The following is a 19,489-nucleotide window of genomic DNA, read 5'->3' on the forward strand; positions in this document are numbered from 1 at the left end:
GATTAATGTTCAACTTGTGCAATCTTTGCTTTTGCAAAGCAGCATTCTGTGCTTGGATAAAATAAATCCCAAACACCTAAGGGAGCTCCCAAACTGTACAAGTGAGCAGAACAAGTTCTGGACAGAAGGTGGGGCTACAGTGTATCCTAGGTAAGGTAAACCCGGAACCTCAGTTTAGAATAAGTCAGGCTGATATAACCAGGAAACAGTAGTTTGTGAAAAATACATTTAAAAACTAATGCCAGTAAAAAAAGTGACGAGTGTTTGAAATAAACTACTAATTAAAATGGAAGATAAAGATATGATTGACTAAAGGAATAGCTAATTGTACCACCGATTTTGTAATGTCTAAGGAACCTTCTGTCTTCTAGGACCTTGGTGGTTCTGCAGAATACATCAGCTTCCCAATAACCCAAGCAGTGTGACCGCTTGAAAAATCTGGCAGCGGACACTTGGAGAACAGATGCAGGAACCATGCTAAATCACGTTTCCTGTGTGGGAAACATCTTCAGAATCAGGCTCCAGCTGATCTACAGCCAGAGGAGCTGCCTAGGAATTCAACAACTAGGTGGCATTTAACAATTTAACTAATACCAATACCAACATGCATTATTGTAGCATCAGAGGCAGACACAATGCACTAATACTATGATATAGTGCCATTAGTGGCACCAATCAGGCGTGAGTTTCCAGACAATAATGTTTTATAAACTTAAATGCATACAACAATTTGTTGTGTCATTGATTTATACTTAAGCACTTCTTCCACAGTGTACTTAGGTAGAGGTAGCCCACATCATATTATCTTTTTAGAAATGGCCATTCCTTCATTCTTGGGGGACAGATATGTATCTTTAGTCACTAAACACATGGGAAGCTATTTGCTACCAGTTATATTCACTTCCGCACATTCAGTTTCAATACACCGCTGGCGGAACCTCTCACGTGCTTAATGTTGCAAACAAAGATGCACTTCTCCCCCGAACTTCAAGCTTCAGTTGGCACAGAATTTCATGCATAGCCATTACAAATAAAAATATGAATATTATGTATCAGATTGCTTGTTAGTGTGGCCCACTTTAAAATTATAAATTTACTGCATTCAGTAATGTTTAATATCTTTTGCGCTAACATAATAGTAATTGCCTTGTGTAGGACCACCCAATTATATATCCCTCTTTTTCCATCTGTACCCCACCTCCCTGCCCTTACCCTGGAGCCTAGAGCACTGCAACTTCTCTCCAATTATGTAAAACAACAAATTTCATATCATCTAAGTCAGTGATAATAAATCTGATGATGATTCTGTTTCCTATTCCCCTTTAAAAGTTACTATCGAATTTGCTTTCCCGCAATATTTCAGGCAGTGGATTCCAGACCCTGACATTTCATGATGTGCGATGTTAAATCTGGCTCGTGGTCCTCTGGGCATTTCACAACACCTACACTCTTTTATCTCTGTTCTCATTCTCTAACTACTCCCATTCACTCACTAACTAGATAAACATTTACAGTTTATCACTATGGCCACCCTGGTTTTACCCTTATCAGAGATATCCTCCCTCCCTCCACTGCAGATGCTGGAAATCTGGAGCAATACACAAAGCACTGGAGGAACTCAGTGGGGCAGGCAGCATCTGTGGAGGGAAATGGACAGTTGACGTATCAGGTCGAAACCCCTCATCAGGACCAAAAAAACCCTCCATTGATGCTGCCTGACCTGCTGAGTTCCTCCAACACTTTGTGTGTTGCCGACAAGTTTTTTTGTCTTCTTCCCAGTTCTGATGAAGGGTCTTCAATCTGAAACATTAACTGTTTCCCCTCCCACAGATGTGGCCTGACCTGCTGAGTATTTCCAGCCTTTTCTGTTTTTAGTTTAGACTTCCAACATCTGCACTTCTTTTGATTATCACTTAGTGTTCTTCTTTATTGGCGGTCCCTCTGGAATGAGGATGACTTGTTTCAAATCTAGTTTTGTGGGTTCTGCTGAAGCCGATGAGGATCCTGCGGACTCCTGCTCAGGGGGAGCAGGTGATCCTCGATGGGGTAAGAGATCAGACAGTTTGGGATGTGCAGTTTTCCATTGTTTGCTCTGATCGCCACCTGCTCCTGTCATAGAAACTCAAGGAGTTCATCGCCTTTTCACATGGTCCATCTCCATTTTGAGTGACCATGGGCCAGGGATTCCCATGAGCCAACTGAACCATACGGACAAACTGTACAGAGAACGCAGCAAATGCACAGACTGATTAGGGACAGTCAGCGTGGCTTTGATAAGATAAGATCTTTATTAGTCACATGTACATCGAAACACACAGTGAAATACTTCTTTTGCGTAGAGTGTTCTGGGGGCAGCCACATTGATGAAGGTTGAGCAGTGGATGTGGTGTACATGGATTTCAGTAAGGCATTTGATAAGGCTTCTCACAGAAGGCTCACTCAGAAAGTCAGGAGGCATGGGATCCAGGAAGACTTAATGGTGTGGATTCAGAATTGGCTCACCCATAGAAGACAGTGTTGATTGTAGGTGGAGTGTATTCTGCCTGGAGGTCGGTGACCGGTGGTGTTCCACAGCGATCTGTTCTGGGACCCCTGCTCTTTGTGATTTTTATGAATGACTTGGATGAGGATGTGGAAGGGTGGGTTAGTAAGTTTGCAGGTGACACGGAGGTTGGTGGTGTTGTGGATAGTGTAGAAGGTTGCTGAAGTTTACAACAGGACATTGATAGGATGCAGAGCTGAGCTGAGAAGTGGAAGATGGAGTTCAACCTGGAACATTTTAGAAGATCGAATTTGAAGGCAGAATACAAGGTTAATGGCAGGACTCTTAGCACTGTGGAGGAACAGAGGGATCTTGGGGTCCATGTCCATAGATCCCTCAAGGTTGCCGTGCAGGTTGGTAGGGTTGTTAAGAAGACGTATGGTGTGCTGGCCTTCATTAGTTGGGGTATTGAGTTCAAGAGCCATGAGGTGATGTTGCAGCTCTTTAAAACCCTACATAGTCCAGACTTGGAGTATTGTGTTCAGTTCTGGTCACCTCATTATAGGAAAGATGTGGAAGCTTTAGAGAGGGTGCAGAGGAGATTTACCAGGATGCTGCTTGGATTAGAGAACATATCTTATGAGGAAAGGTTGAGCGAGCTAGGGCTTTTCTCTTTGGAACAATGCAGGATGAGAGGCGATTTGATAGAGGTGTATAAGATTATGAGGGGCATAGATAGAGTGGACAGCCAGCACCTTTTTCCCAGGGCAAAAATTGCTCAAACACAGAACACTACAGCACAGTACAGGCCCTTCAGCCCACAATGTTGTGCCGACGTTTTATCCTGCTCTAAGATCTATCTAACCCTTCCCTCCCACATAGCCCTCCATTTCTCTATCATTCATATGTCTATCTAAAAGTCTCTTAAATGCCCCTAATGTATCTGCCCCCACAACCTTTGCAGGCAGTGCGTTCCATGCACCCATCACTCTTTGTGTAAAGAACTTACCCCTGACATCCCCCTTATACCTTCCTCCAATCACCTTAAAATTATGTCCCCTCGTGTTAGCCATTGTCGCTCTGGGAAAAAGTCTCTGACTGTCCACTCGATCTATGCCTCTTGTCATCTTGTACACCTCTATCAAGTCACCTCTCATCCTCCTTCTCTCCAAAGAGAAAAGCCCTAGCTCGCTCAAGCTATCTCATAAGACATGATCTCCAATCCAGGCAACACGAGGAGACATAATTTTAAGGTGATTAGAGGAAGGTATAAGGGGGATGTCATAGGCAATTTTTTTTACACAGTGAGTGGAACGCACTGCCTGCAGAGGTTGTGGGGGCAGATACATTAGGGACATTTAAGAGACTCTTACATAGCCACGTGAATGATAGAGAAATGGAGAGCTATGTGGGAGGGAAGGGTTAGATGTCAGCACAACATTGTGGGCCAAAGAGCCTGTACTGCGCTGTAATGGTCTATGTTCTATGTGTGCACTGGCCAGCCAATTGCTCGGCGGAGCAATGATGCCCTCTTACGTGAGCAACTTCACTTTTGGCGAGGGACTTCGGGGACGCGCGCTTTTAGCTCTCCGCAGACCTTCTCGTGGATCCACAATTGTAAGCTGCTCAGTTTCTGTATTTTGATTAATATGGATCATTAAAGACGTTTATTCTACTGCACCGTTGTCATTCTTGCTCCGTGCAAGAGGAGGATTCCAAAACTACAACCTCCAAGCTTGGTGTTCCGCAGTTACACCAGAGACAGCGTCGACATACAGGGAGTATCCACGGCAGAAGTGGTCTGCCATGGAGACCTGTTCTACTAAACGGTGCATGTAGTCAGGGGAGGCCAACGGCCTAATTTGATGGGCAGAAACTGGATTAAAAACGTTCCATCAGTGCTATCCTACATCAATGGTATCGGGGGAAGCCCTGCATTGAATACTCTACTACGTGGCTATGAGGATCAAAACAAGAATGGCCTCTCTACTTCAAGCACCCAATCCATTCTGGGCCGCAACCTTGGCAAAACCAACACTAGAAACCCGGCTACAATGGAAGAAAACCTTCCAGGACTACATCGAACTTCTACCAGTTTTAACACCAACAGTGAAGCTGGAAGAAGCTACCAAACTCAAGTTGCTTCGCATGCACTTGGGAGAACTCAGGCAGAAATACTTCGACGGTCTGCACTCACAGAACGATGCGGAATTGGCCAGTGCGTTTGAGGCTTTAGACAACGCTTGGGGGACGCAGGACAATGTCCTCAAGGCACGCTTCAGGTTCTCACAGCTGCAGCGGACCCCCAATAAGAACGGAGATGGTTTAATCACAAGATTAACTCTGGCTGTGCAGGAATGCAAATACAAAGACATCCAACTGAATAAATTCGAAGAAGCGATGCTTATCCAAGCATTGGTTATTGGAGTCTATGATGAGAAGACATGTGAGAACCTCCTATCTGAAAAGCACAACTTGTCCTGGGACAAAGCGTGCTCCACAACTCGTCACAGAGAGGTAGTCAAGAGAGGCCTTAGGCAGATTCAATCGACCCCAGCACCACTTATTCAGGCAGTGCTGGAGCGAGAGACCCCTCCTGAAAACGTCAATGCTTGCTGGCATTTCCAGACCCACAGCTTCCAGTTAAACCACGTCAGCCTTCACAGAGATGCCACTGCTGTGGTGAAAGTCATGTTCAGTGGTCCCACTGCAAGCATCAAAAGACCGTTTGCCGGTTCTGTCAGAAGGTAGGGCACCTCGAGAAGGTGCACTCTGCAAAGCAACACGCCACGAGAAAGTGACAGAATTTGACCATCAACTCCATGCAAGGAGACGGCCACCGCGAAGAAGTGGACACTATCTTCCAAACCCATGAACTGGGCAATCAGAACCAGCCTCCGTACTTGGTTACACTCACAGTGGACACACCAGCCCGTGAAATTTGACCTGGATACCAGGTCAGCCGTCACCTTGGTAAGCAAATCATCTTTACGCCGGATTTCAAAACCATGACCTCCAAGCTCAGTGTTCCACAGCTACACTGGAGACAGTGTCGACGTATGGGGTGTATTCACAGCAGAAGTGGTCCGCCATGGAGACCTGTTCCACTTACTGGTGCGTGTTGTCAGGGGAGGCCAATGGCCTAATTTGCTGGTCAGAAACTGGATTAAAAACATTCCATCGGTGCTATCCTACATCAATAGTATCGAGGGAAGCCCTGCGTTGAATACTCTACCACGAAAGCACCAGCGTGTAGTCCCAAGCCAAGGCTTTGGGTCAATAACGTGGTCCGGTGGCTACGTTCCAATTTAAAGGAGAACTGCCAGCCGAAGGCCCACCCGGTGCCGTATGCTGTGGGCTGAAAGGTGGAACTAGATCGCCTACAGAGAGTAGATGCGATAGAGCCGGTGCAGTGCTCAGGGTGGGTGGCTCCAATCGTGCCTGTCTGATGGATCAGTGTGCATCTGTGGTGACCACAATCTGACCGCAAAGCCTGCGACAAGACTGAATGCCATGGATCGAGGACTTGTATGCATCCCTGTCAGGAGGCCAACAGTTCTCAACGCTAGACCTGAAACACGCCTACAAACAGGTCACCCTGGACGAAGATTCCAGGGATGATACAACAATCAACACACACAGAGGCCTGTTTCGGTACAAGCGGCTGCCATTTGGAGTGAGTTCTGCACCTGGGATATTCCAATGCCTTCTTGATAATTTAGTGAAGGATATTCCTCACGTCTGTGCTTACCTTGATGATATTTTAGTAACTGGTACATCAGAGTCCCATCATCTTGAGACACTAGACAGAGTACTTTCCCGTTTAGAGGAAGCCAGCTTTACTCTAAAGAAGGAGAAATGCACGTTTTTGGCCGACTCAGTCAATTACCTGGGCTTCAAAGTCGACAAAACACTTCTCCATCTGCAGGAGCACAAAATCAAAGCAGTAAAGCAGGCTCCATGTCCACAAAACGTGACTCAGTTACGCTCATTCCTGGGACCAGTCACGCATTACAACCGGTTTTTAAATCAATCAGCTACAGTGTTAAAGCCCTTATACCGACTACTCCGGAAGGACCAACACAGGGAATGGTCAAGAATTGAGCAACAGGCATTTGAACAAATAAAAAAAACGCCCTCAGTTCTCCGTCCATGTTGGCCTCCGTCCTGAAAAGCCTATGGTCATGAAATGTGATGCCTCACCGTATGGGGTTGGGCCGCCCTCCTACATTGAAGGCCTTGCGGAACAGAGATGCCTATTGCTTTTGCTTCAGGGACAATGTTTCAGGTGGAGACGAATTATTCACAGCTTGACCGAGAAGCCCCAGCTATTATGTTTGGCATTAAGCACTTTAGATGAGAGATCTCTTTATTAGTCACCTGTACATTGAAACACACAGTGAAATGTATCTTTTGCGTAGAGTGTTCTGGGGGCAGCCCGCAAGTGTCACCACACTTCTGGCGCCAACATAGCATGCCCACAACTTCCTAACCTGTACGTCTTTGGAATGTGGGAGGAAACCGGAGCACTCGGAGGAAACCCACGCAGACACGGAGTGAATGTACAAACTCCTTACAGACAGTGGCCAGATTTGAACCCAGGTCGCTGGCGCTGTAAAGTGTTACACTAACCGCTACACTACCGTGCCTGCCCTATTATTCACTTCCACTTATACATATTTCGGTGGCCTCTCAAAACCCACACAGACCATAAGCCTCTGCTAGGCTGAATGGGGGAGACACGAGGTATCCAACAAATGTCCTCACCGAGAATGTAACAATGGGATTGACCTTATCCACTTTCTCCTACACAATGAAGTATACCCCCGGAAATGAAAATGTCGTTGCTGACGCCTTAAGCAGATTACCAACTGTTGAGGGCGCAGCATTCGGCACCCCTCAGTTCGAGGTTGTTCACCTGACACAAAGCCTAGATGAAACACCAATCAAAAGTCACCTCATTAGGCAGCGGACAGCCTGTGATCCATTCCTATCACAGGTAAAAAGAGCACGACAGGTCGGTTGGCCTGCCAGCCCTTCACCCAAATTTCAACTATTTACAAATTGCCAACATGAACTGAGCCTACAGGATGGCTGCATATTATGGGGCAGTCGAATAGTGGTTCCCCCTCAAGGCCGCAAGCGTAGACTCCACGATCTGCATGACGCTCACTCTGGGGTGGTCAGAATGAAGGTACTCGTGAGAAGCCATTTGTGGTGGCCGAAAATTGACGCTGATATTGAGAATGTGGTGTGTATCTGCCCTATTTGTCAGAAGACACAAAAAGTATCACCAAAGGCCCCCCTTAAACCATGGGCCTGTCCCGATTCTCCCTGGAAGCGTATTCATATCAAGTATTTTGGACCGTTCTGGGGACACACATTTCTGGTTATTGTGGATGCCCATTCGAAGTGGATAGAGGCGTTACCTATTTGTACGTCATGTTCCTCAACAACTACTGTAACTAAACTACGGTCTGTCTTTGCTGCATTTGGTATTCCGGAAATGATCGTATCAGACTTTTTTGCATCAGTATTTACTCAGGAAACTGGCATAGTGGATATGGAAGGAAGGGAAACAAGCACTTGTGTCATGGAACATATAGAGATTAAAGAGGAGGAGCTGCTTGCTGCCTTACAGTGAATAAAGGTAGATAAATCCCCCGGGCCTGATAAGATAGTTCCTCGGACATTGAGAGAGACAGGTGTAGAAATTGCAGGGGCCCTGGCAGATATATTTAAAATCTCCATAGCCACGGGTGCGGTGCTGGAGGACTGGAGGATAGCTCATGTTGTTCTGTTGTTTAAAAAAGGATCTAAAAGTAAACCAGGTAATTACAGGCCAGTGAGCCTGACATCAGTAGTGGGTAAATTATTGGAAGGTGTTCTGAGAGATCGGATGTACAAGTATTTGGACAGCCAAGGGCTGATTAAGGATAGTCAGCATGGCTTTGTGCGTGGTAGATCGTGTTTAACGAATCTTGTAGTTTTTCAAGGAGGTTACCAAGAAAGTAGATGAAGGAAAGACTGTGGATGTTGTCTACATGGACTTTAGAAAGGCCTTTGACAAGGTCCCACATGGGAGGTTAGTTCAGAAGGTTCAGACACTAGGTATCCATGGAAAGGTTGTAAACTGGATTCAAAATTGGCTGTGTGGAAGACAGAGAGTGGTAGTGGATGATTGTTCTCAGACTGGAGGCCTGTGACTAGTGGTGTGCCTCAGGGATCTGTGCTGGGGCCATTGTTGTTTGTTGTCTATATCAATGATCTAGATGACAATGTGGTAAATTGGATCAGCAAGTTTGCTGATGACACTAAGATTGGAGGCGTAGTGGACAGTGAGGAAGGCTGTCAAAGCTTGCAGAGGGATCTGAACCAACTGGAAGAATGGGCCAGAAAATGGCAGATGGAATTTAATGCAGACAAGTGTGAGGTGTTGCAAATCAAATCAAGGTAGGACATACACAGTAATTGGTAGGGCACTGAGGAGTGCAGAGGAACAAAGGGATCCAGGAGTTAAGATACATAACTCCCTGAAAGTGGTGTCACAGGCAGACAGGGTTGTAAAGAAGGCTTTTGGCATCCTGGCATTCATAAATCAAAGTATTGAGTATAGGAGTTGGGATGTTATGGTGAGGTTGTATAAGACATTGGTGAGGCCAAATTTGGAGTATTGTGTGCAGTTCTGGTCACCTAACTATAGGAAGGATATTTGTAAGATTGAAAGAGTGCAGAGGAGACTTACTAGAATGTTGCCAGGTCTTCAGGAGTTGAGTTACAGGGTAAGATTGAACAGGTTAGGACTTTATTCCTTGGAGCGCAGAAGAATGAGGGGAGATTTGATAGAGGTTTACAAAATTATGAGGGGTATAGACAGAGTTAATGCGAGTAGGCTCTTTCCACCTAGATTAGGAGAGATAAGTACGAGAGGACATGGCTTTAGGGTGAAAGGGGAAAGGTTTAGGGGGAACATTAGGGGGAACTTGTTCACTCAAAGACTGGTGGGAGTGTGGAACGGGCTGCCATCTGATGTAGTAAATGCGGGCTCACTCTTGAGTTTTAAGAATAAATTGGATAGATACATGGACGGGAGAGGGCTGGAGGGTTATGGACTGGGTGCAGGTAAATGGGACTAGTGGAATAATGTTTCCGCACAGACTAGAAGGGCCAAATGGCCTGTTTTCTGTGCTGTAGTGTTCTATGGTTCTGAGAGCCTGGCCTTCACAAGTGCAGGATTTAAGGAGTTTGTAGGCAAGAATGGCATTAGACACCTGACAACGGCTCCATATCACGCAGCTTCAGATGGCCTAGCTGAGCAAGCAGTGCAAACGGTGAAATGGGGCCTTTCTAAACAAACACAGGGTGACCTGGTGATGAAATTAAACCAAACGAACTAATGGGCACCTCCCCCGCTGAATTAATGTTCAAATGCACATTATGCACCAGATTGGATCTCCTGCTGCCAGCCATCCAGGAATGAATTTGTAGAAGACAAGAGGCCATGAAACAAAACTACGGTACTCACACTAGGCCGCGAACGTTTGGTGCTGACGACAAGGTGTACACTTGATTGATGCACGTAAAGAACTGGCAACCGGCCATTGTCCGACACTGTAACAGTCAAGTTGCAGAACTTGAACTGCCAGATGGAAGAATTGTCAGGCGACATTTAGACCACGTATGCCAACAAACCCACAGAGGACCCAGCGAAGCCACAGAAGCGTCCATGGAACCATAGAACCATAGAACAAGACAGCACAATACAGGCCCTTCGGCCCACCATGTTGTGCTGACCTTCAAACCACACCTAAGACTATCTAACCCTTTCCTCCCACATATCCCTCTATCTTAAATTCCTCCATATGCTTATCTAACAATCTCTTGAACTTGACCAACGTATCAGCCCCACCACCACCCCACGCAGTGCATTCCATGCACCAACCACTCTCTGGGTGAAAAACCTCCCTCTGACGTCTCCCTTGAACTTCCCACCCATTACCTTAAAGCCATGCCCTCTTGTATTGAGCACTGGTGCCCTGGGAAAGAGGCACTGGTGGTCCACTCTATCTGTTCCTCTTAATATTTTGTACACCTCTATCATGTCTCCCCTCGTCGTCCTTCTCTCCAATAAGTAAAGCCCTAGCTCCTTTAGTCTCTCCTCATTATCCATACTCTCTAATCCAGGCAGCATCCTGGTAAATCTCCTCTGCACCCTTTCTAACACCTCCACATCCTTCCTATAATGAGGCGACCAGAACTGGACACAGTGTGGCCTAACCAGAGTTGCCTGCCAGTGAAGCTACCGTTCAAGTAGATGAACCAATAGATGCTTCAATAAGGGGGGAGGCCCTTCACAGCCCACCGACCTTGGCATCGGCTAATCAGGAACACGCCGAGAGAGAAGCTGCCCCCTGCTCTGATACAGGCAGAGAAACAGGAAGTAATGGAACATGATATAAAGTCAGGATAAAGTCCAGATGGAAGATGAGGTGCTGTTCCTCAAGCTTATGCTGGACATTGTTATAGCAGTGCATAAGGCCACATACTGACAGGTCACAGTGGGAATACGATGGAGAATTAAAGTATCAGGAAACAGGAAGCTCTAAGCAGACTCAAAGCTCCCTGTTATCTGAAACTTCCCATCAAAGAGCGTTTTGCACTGGAAGGCTGCATCCTACATGCTACACTGACCTGTTCAGGCTCCTTGTCCTGCTACCCCTCCCACACCCACAGAAGGGTTCTGAGACCCCTCCCATCATTGCGGCATGCACTCAGTCTTTGACAAGAAAGAGCACTGATTGTAATGTGTTGTATTGTGACCCTTTATGAACTATTTCCTGAAATCAGAGCTGGGAGGAAAGATACTACTAACAAGGGAAATTCGATCCCTAACACCCATTGTTCCATAAGCTGAGCAGCAATGTGTTAGGGACCCTGCTGCTGCTCTATTCGATCTGGCGCTATTGAATTTTCCAACATTGTTAGAGCTTTTGGAAACAGATTAGGAAGATTGCTGGCAAAATGGGATTGCTGCAGAATAATGTGGATGAATTTCTGGGTCCATTCCTTGGAATTCATTTATTATTGCCAAGGTACAGTGAAAAACTTGTCTTGCATACCGTTCATACAGATCAACTCATTACACAGTGCATTGAGGTAGTACAGAGTAAAATACAGAATGCAGAGTAAAGTGTCACAGCTACAGAGAAAGTGCAATGCAGGTAGATAGTAAGGTGTAAGGTCATAATGAGGTAGATTGTGAGGTCAAGAGTCCATATTATCATACTAGGGAACTGTTCAATAGTCTTATAACAGCGGGATAGAAGCTGTCCTTAGCCTAGTGGTACATGCTTTCAGTCTTTTGTGTCTTCTGCCCAATGGGAGAGGGGAGAAGAGAGAATGTCGCAGGTGGGTGGGGTCTTTCATTATGCTGGCTGCTTTACCGAGGCAGCGAGAAGTATAGACAGAGTTAGGTTTCCGTGATGTGCTAAGCTGTGTCCACAATTCTCTGCAATTTCTTGTGGTCCCGGGCAGAGCAGTTGCCATACCAAGCCGGAATACATCCAGATAGGATGCTTTATATGGTGCATCGATAAAAGTTGGTGAGTGTCAAAGGGGACATGCCAAATTTCTTTAGCTTCCTGAGGAAGCAGAGGTGCTGGTGAGCTTCCTTGGCTGTGGCATCTATGTGGTTGGACCAGGACAGACTATTAGTAATGTTCACTCCTAGGAACTTGAAGCTCTCAACCCTCTTGACCGCAGCACCATTGATGTAGACAGGAGCATGTGCAGAACCCACTTCCTGAAGTCAATGACCGGCTCTTTTGTTTTGCTGACATTGAGGGAAAGGTTGTTGTCATGACACCACGTCACTAAGCTCTCTATCTCCTTCCTGTACTCTGACTTATCATTATTGGGTGGAGGGAGTGGATTATGGAAAACAATTATATAAGCAGGACATATTCCATTGGAAGAGACAAGGCTGATTAGTAATAGTATTGTTATTTTTGATTTCCAGAGAGTAGCTACATAGCATAAACCATGCCAAGCCATTTCACCCGATGCAGAGCAGTGGATCGAGAAGGCATGGAAGTGTGCACACTGGGGAGGTGGGAGGATAGCTGGTGGAAAACAGGGGCTCGTGTAGTTGGGGGAAACAAGTGGATGGGTGTGCAGTGCATAAATACAACAGACAATCTGCTGGAGGAACTCAGCGGGTCGAAACCCTGCATCAGGTTTTGACCCAAAACATCGACAATTCCTTTCCCCCTCGTGCATGCCGTTCCTCCGGCAGATTGTTTATTGCTCCAGGTACCAGCATCTGCAGTCTCCTGTGTCTGCACAAACTAACACCACCTCTGTGAGTGATTAGTTAGTCGGTGGAGTCAGCTCCTTTTGCGATCAGGAGTTAGATGCTTCATTCTAGAAATTTCTTTCAGCCAATAATCGCTTGGGATACATAAGTGGGTAGTTTGAGATATGACCTGCTGAATGCTTGGCAGCATGAGGTGACTTTGAGCTCACTTTTTCACACCTGAGCCAGACTGACACACAACTGAGAGAATGCTGGTTGCCTTGCAGATGACGCATTACACTGAGGCACCATCCGTCCCTTCATGTGGATGTAAAAGGTCCACAGTGCTAATTGAACAAACACTTCACATTCTGCAGCATTTCCATTTTATCCAATCACTTTGACATTGTGGTTTGTGGTAACTTGCCATTAATAAATTGATTGCTGTGTTTTGGAAATCACTTCAAAGAAAACTTTATTGACTGAATATTGGTTTGGGACATCCTGAGATTGATAGACCTTTTTTCACCTACCATTTCCTTTGCTTCTGTATAAAATTAGCACAATCTCTAGTATAAAATGTACTTCAAAGAGCATAGCACAGGCAATGGTAGACTTCTCCTTCAACTTATAGCACGATCATATTTCATTCATTATCACATTGGAAGGGGATTCAAAATTCAATTTGAATTTATAAACTGTAGCTGTGACACTTTACTCTGTACTGTTATTGTCTTTACCTGTACTACCTCAATGAACTCTGTACTAACTCAATGTAACTGCTCTGTGTAATGAATTGACCTGTATGATCGGTATGCAAGACAAGTTTTTCACTGTACCTTGGTACAAGTGACAATAATAAACCAATACCAATGCCAATAAACATGCAAGCTTCATTTTCTGGCTTGCAATGGTATTTTACTAATTGTTTCAATACCATTGATGCAAAGCCTCTGCCTGTTGATCTTTTAGATATTTCTACTTTTCCCTCAAGTTTAAATGAGTAACCTCTACCTAAGTCCAAGTCTCCTGGCATTTGTTAGTACACGCCACAAAACTTTCCATTAATAGGACTGCTTCACTGTTGGTAACTGCTTCCATAAATCACAGACACTTGAAGGAAACAAAACACAATAGCATATTGATGTGGATAAAAGGCAGCACATTGGACACTGACAACAAGGCTTTACAGCAATAACAAGTTAATGAGTGAGTCAGTGATTCAGCAGTGAGTTAGTGATGCTGCAAGGTGTATTACAAGTAAAAAAATAGTAGATCTCGTGTGCCAAGTGTACAGGAGCCTCTTTGAGGTTCTGTAGTCAGTGAACAAATGAAAGAAGGCAAACTGTTTCAATGAATGAGATAAAAGCATCAATGATCATTGTGTTTTAGGTGACAAGACAAAAATCAAATAATGGGACGAAGCACAAACATTAAAGGAACTCAGTAGGTGGTTGAAGCAGATGTGCTGACAGGTCAGAAAGCAGGTATTAGATTGGCCTCCACAACTTGCAAAGTTAACGAAGTGGCTTTAGGTAACAAACCTGAAGTGCCATGGATGGTTGGAGTCAAATCCTTAAGGGTCTCAGTTGATGAAGTGCTTGGTGCTGGTGGTTGAGGACCACCTATCCCTGACAATGGCAGGTACAAAAAAAAATGAAAATCAGTTAAGCAGGAAGTACTGGTAGGTAGTTGTTGATTTATATATACACACAATGCTTCTTTTCAGTACCAGTTTGTCTCAAACGGCAGTACTCTTGCCTTCCTGACAGAAAATTGGAGGGCCTCGATCACACAGTTTAGGCTAATACTTCCGTGAAGCTCCAAGAGTGTTGCATTGTTTGAGTTGACATTTTCCAGATGAGATATCACCTGGCTGTTCTAATGTACGAAGCGGGGCTCAGTACCTGTGTTTGATGAGGTACACTGGTATCTCACTTAGTGCTCAATGTTCCCAGTGCGTTACTGACAGTGCTGCTATACCAGGAACCTAGGTGATGGGAGACTGGTGAGAATTCATTGGAACTCCATTGAACTCGTTACCATAGGAAAATCTCCGGGAGAACTGTGCATCTAAACAAAGAGAAGGAGAAACAGTAGCTTCCAGCAGATCCAACAGGAGATGAGAGAGACGGTAGGATCCAGGCGGTCTGTTAACATATGGAACAGATGCTGCTTGTCCCCAGCCATGTCCGCACTCACTGTGCGAGCCAGAGTGCAGCCCTCAACCTCACATCTCAGTGCTGATTAGCTGCACCACTCGCCCTGGCCCACTGTACATCAGCCTTCACAGACTGCCTCTACACAACAAGAGCCGTGGGGTGGGGCGATTCATTGTTGGGGGAGTGCCAGTGGAGGGCAGGGAGTTGAACCAGCTTTCCAGAGGGAATCTACCTGCACAAAGAGGGCCATAGCAGACTCTGCAGGGTGGTGCTAAGCGGGATACAAATGTGTAATCAAGCAGCACTGTACAACTGTAAAGCAAAAGTAGAACAGGGGATGAAATGTAAGCTGGAGCAGTTCAGCTGAAAGGACAAACTATGAAGAGCATCCTTTTTTTATAGGCCCTGAAATGAAAGTGAGAACCAATGTACTGAAGTGTGACTAGCGCTGGAGTACTGTACGTTCCAAATGCCTGTCAAATTGTGTGGAGCACAAGTGTAGCTGAACACAAAGAAAGAAAAGCCAGACCTTTAATCTTTGATAGAAGTTTTAACTAACAACAGTAGAACTATGAAGACTGCAAAAAGAAATGCAGCTGAAGTCCTGTGATAAGGATGCACTGTGGCCCTACGTGATGCAAACGAGAGCTTATCATCACCCACCATATGGTGGTCCCTGTCTTGAAAGCAACTGGTATAAAAAATATTCAGTGAAGCCAATTCTTGTGTACACGAACTTGAAATCAATACATGCTGCCTGCAGAAGTAAAATTCAGTTGGAAAGTTAATGCCTTATATTGAAAGAACTAGCCTCATAAGCATAACCTTATTTTTCTTTCATCTTCATCGGTGTATACAGCTTTCCCTCAGAAGTATTGTAATAACATGGTTGGTAAACTATCAGCACCATCCTTTTTTCCTGCTATAATAACCCATTAATTCTTTGGGCAAAACCCACCACTATTAATGAAACCTGCAAACTCTTATGGTATGGTCCTCTTGGGTGTCTGTGACTTTCCACTTTCAAGGCTCTCTGAGAACTTTTTAACCTTTGCCTCCTGAAATTCTCATTTTATAGAGGGTGAAGATGGATCGCCTGACCTGAACTGTTAACTGGTGATAAATAATTAAATGTTCAACTAATGATATATACAAACAAATATTATTCCATTTTCAAACTTATGTACTGGATGTGTGTATGAGGTGCTTCCAAAAAAACTCTGGAAGTTAATAATTAAAATGGAACACATAACATGTCATCCAGAGGTGATGAGCTCTGTGCAGCAATAAAGCTATAGGTAACAGATTGTGATATAAGCACCTGTTTGACAAATGATTCTTCATTGCACATTACAGGAGTAATTTGAGTCATGGCAAAAGGTAAATGTAGCGCGTTTCAGAGGGACAGGTAACTTTGGATCTACAGTTTCATTAATTCTACACCAAGGTCATGTTTCTCACATCAAGTCTGGGTGTGTTGTGAACTAATTGACAGAGGTCAATTGCCATTCATCATAATCTAATTATCATTGTATCAAGTGGGAAGATGAAGGACTTTGGGCTATATTGCCAATCCCTATATTCCTGCATTATATTCTCATATTGTTTTATAACATAGAAGGAGGCCGTACATTACATACGTCAGGTAGCTGTGATTTTAGAAATTGCAAGTCAGCCCCAGTAACGCAGAGTGCTGTATAAGGTGAGATAAAAAGCTACAACAATGGCAACTTGGAAGTGGTAGAATGCAAAATCACTCAGTGACAATTGCTGTCTTCATCATAAGAAATTAGATTTGAAAAGAGAACAAAAATCTTCTTCAAATTATTAATTTTTATTTTGTGCAATTCTGGAAAACTTTTACAAGACTGTGCACACAGAACAGTGGTAGTGCAAGGAAATTTCAAAGATTTAAAACAAAATTACTAACTGGATGCATTGATCCAGGAATCACTCATTCGTGAAGAATTTGACAAAGCTAAACATGGGGCAGAGGGTGATGAAGTCAGGCCCTTGATTATGCAGCTATTTAATTAGGGGAACAACCATCCAGCTCACTGTTTAGTGGTCTTAACATTTCTGACATCAGCGCAGTGGCAATCCAGTTAATGCTGTGCCTCACACCGCCAAGGACTAGGGTTTGATCCTTGGTCTGTTTGGAGTTTACACGTTCTCCCTATAACTGCATGGGCTTTTACCAGGTGCTCTGGTCTCCTCCCAAAGGTATGCTGGTAAGTCAATTGGTGAAGTAAATCACCCCATAGTGTAAGTAAGTGGCAAAATGGGGTTGATGGGCATCCATGAGAGAATAAGTAGCATGGAAATGAGTATCAGGGAAATAAATAAAGGACTGATTGCTCTGCTTAGATCTGGTATGAACCTGAGGGGTTTCAATATTGCAGTGAGTAAGTAAGCAAGCTCACTCTGTGTGAGGCCATTGCATAGACTTTACCTTCTCACAAAGGCCTAAAGTCAATTAAGCTCAAAGTATGCAGGGTACAGGTAAGTTAATAATAATACACAGATCTGCCAAAAATCTCCTATAAGTCAGTACAGAACCCCAAATGAAAGTGCTGCTTTAGGCACACATGAAGATAAAGTCATTCGGTAGCATGGGCAATGCTCGTAAACTATAGGAGTTACATGGTTTACAAATTATGAAGAGGAATTTTAGACGTGAACAAAATCACAAAAGCTGGAAACAGTTTCTGTGAAGTAACTGTACTGTTAGGGTATAAAGTCGGCGGAATAGTTTGTTCTGTCTGTTTTGTCTTCTTTTTGCATTTCTTCCTTCTTCTTGAAGATGTTGTATCACAAAGACCACTGGTTTCATTGTGATTAGCTCTGCAGCACACAGTAGATAACTTATCACCACATTATACACTCCCTTTGCTCATGAGAGTATTGAGAGGGCCATATAAATGCTTTGCTATTAGAAGTCATTGGTTTAATCAACTGAGCTGAAGAGAGAGACACCCAAGGGTGTTATTTCAAGGACTACTCTTTTACTGCCCAAGGACCCCTGGATATTGGGTTGGATAAATCTTTAGGTATCAAGGAAGCAACATCTGTAAATAAGGAGCCAAATATCTGCTTAGTGCTCCCCTTCTGAAAGTGGATTTGGCTGAGCATTGTGCGAGCAGTTCAGGATTCTTTGTACATTTGAAAATAAAACTTCAACAATATCCCTCTGGGGCTAGGAGGAATGAGGTCACCCCTCATGATTCCAGTGTATTCTGAATGCTTTCCATTTAACCCTTCACTACCCATACGGGACCTGCCTTCAGGATGCTGTTGTGGAGATGTAAAAGCAGCAATTCCTTATCTAATCTATACTAATGAGCCCATTTCAATTTGTGCTTATTGCATGGATGTCAATCTCTGCCTAACAAAGGGCCAATCTTAAACACATTGTACTTCTGAGAACTACTATCTCAGATGCTTTGCGTGACCACATACTAAAGGGCATGAGCCAAATGAAGTTCCAGACACATACACTTAGAGATGCCTCCTTGCAGGATACAGGTAACTCCTCCATCTGTCAGAACATTAATATGCTGACAACCAAGAACATAGTCTAATCCATTCTTGTGGCAACTTCGTACAATCTTCTTTGAAAAATTAAATCAATTATGCAAGTACCATAATTTCCTGCAAGTTGGATCTTTAAAATCTCCTTACCAAAAGACACAGTAATGGATGTTTTAATGTGGATAATCATGTGGAGAATTTTATTGAGCTTAGAGTGGAACTGTGAACTAATAAAAGGTTCCAGATTTATTAAGTTATATTAGGTAGTCAATTCATAGGCTGTTTGATTCCAAAGCTGAATCATCCATGAAGATATTTCGAGGTCAGTTAGTTGGGATAGCTGATGTGGAGATGTCTGAAAGAACGTAAGGTTTAAGGGCATTCTAATCTTGCTTATTAGTTCCAGAAGAGTAACTGATCAGATTTCTTCGCCTAATGACTTGCGTATGATTCATGTATAACATCTTCACACCAGCATAGTAGAAAAGTATGTGGTACTTACTTATGCACTGGAGTATGGGGTCTGTCCATTTGGCAAATTCGGAGCCGTTCTGACACTTGATGAGATTGGATGTTCCTGCCTTTCTCTTATAACCCCTCTGGCACTTCAGTCGGAGTTTCCGACCAACTTCAAACTGTGTCTCCATTATTTCACTCATGTCTACATTTTCAACATTAAAGTTGGGTTTGCTGCAGCTCTCTACTGAAAGCGAGAAAAAAAGATATAAAATCTGATTAGTGTAATTCAAATAATCTTTTCAGTGCCAATAAATTGTGCAAGTGCCAATGTAAATCAACACATTAGATTTCTATTCTAAAGTAACTTTTAAGGTTCTCCTTTTCCATGAGCTTTGGATTTTTGGATCTAAGTAATTCTTCACCCAAGCTTGAACATCCATACTTGGCTGTTTTGTTTTCTTCCCTAAGCTTTTAAATCCAGAAAGAATATTACAAGACTCAAAACCCAACAAGAGGCATGTTTCCTGGGGATTTGGGGCAGTTTTAGGCTTCTTGAAGCCA

At 44.1% G+C, this 19,489-nt stretch overlaps 1 protein-coding gene across 8 annotated transcripts in view; it reads right to left on the reverse strand.

Annotated features, from left to right (window-relative positions):
• LOC127580409 (interleukin-15 receptor subunit alpha-like) overlaps positions 1-19,489 on the reverse strand; it is an 83,737-nt gene that overhangs the window by 21,394 nt on the left and 42,854 nt on the right. For 4 of the 8 annotated variants that reach the window (XM_052033831.1, XM_052033827.1, XM_052033824.1 and 1 more), the window contains exons 2-3: positions 18,972-19,172; positions 14,321-14,407 (exon numbers count right to left, since the gene is read on the reverse strand). In XM_052033831.1, the coding sequence (XP_051889791.1) occupies positions 14,321-14,407; positions 18,972-19,128 (244 nt within the window). In that variant the 5' untranslated portion in view covers positions 19,129-19,172. The remainder of the gene's footprint in view (positions 1-14,320; positions 14,408-18,971; positions 19,173-19,489) is intronic. The other 4 variants (XM_052033832.1, XM_052033829.1, XM_052033828.1 and 1 more) reach the window with 2 other exon arrangements.

The sequence above is a fragment of the Pristis pectinata genome, chromosome 19, assembly GCF_009764475.1.
Source record: "Pristis pectinata isolate sPriPec2 chromosome 19, sPriPec2.1.pri, whole genome shotgun sequence".
Lineage (NCBI taxonomy): Eukaryota > Metazoa > Chordata > Chondrichthyes > Rhinopristiformes > Pristidae > Pristis > Pristis pectinata.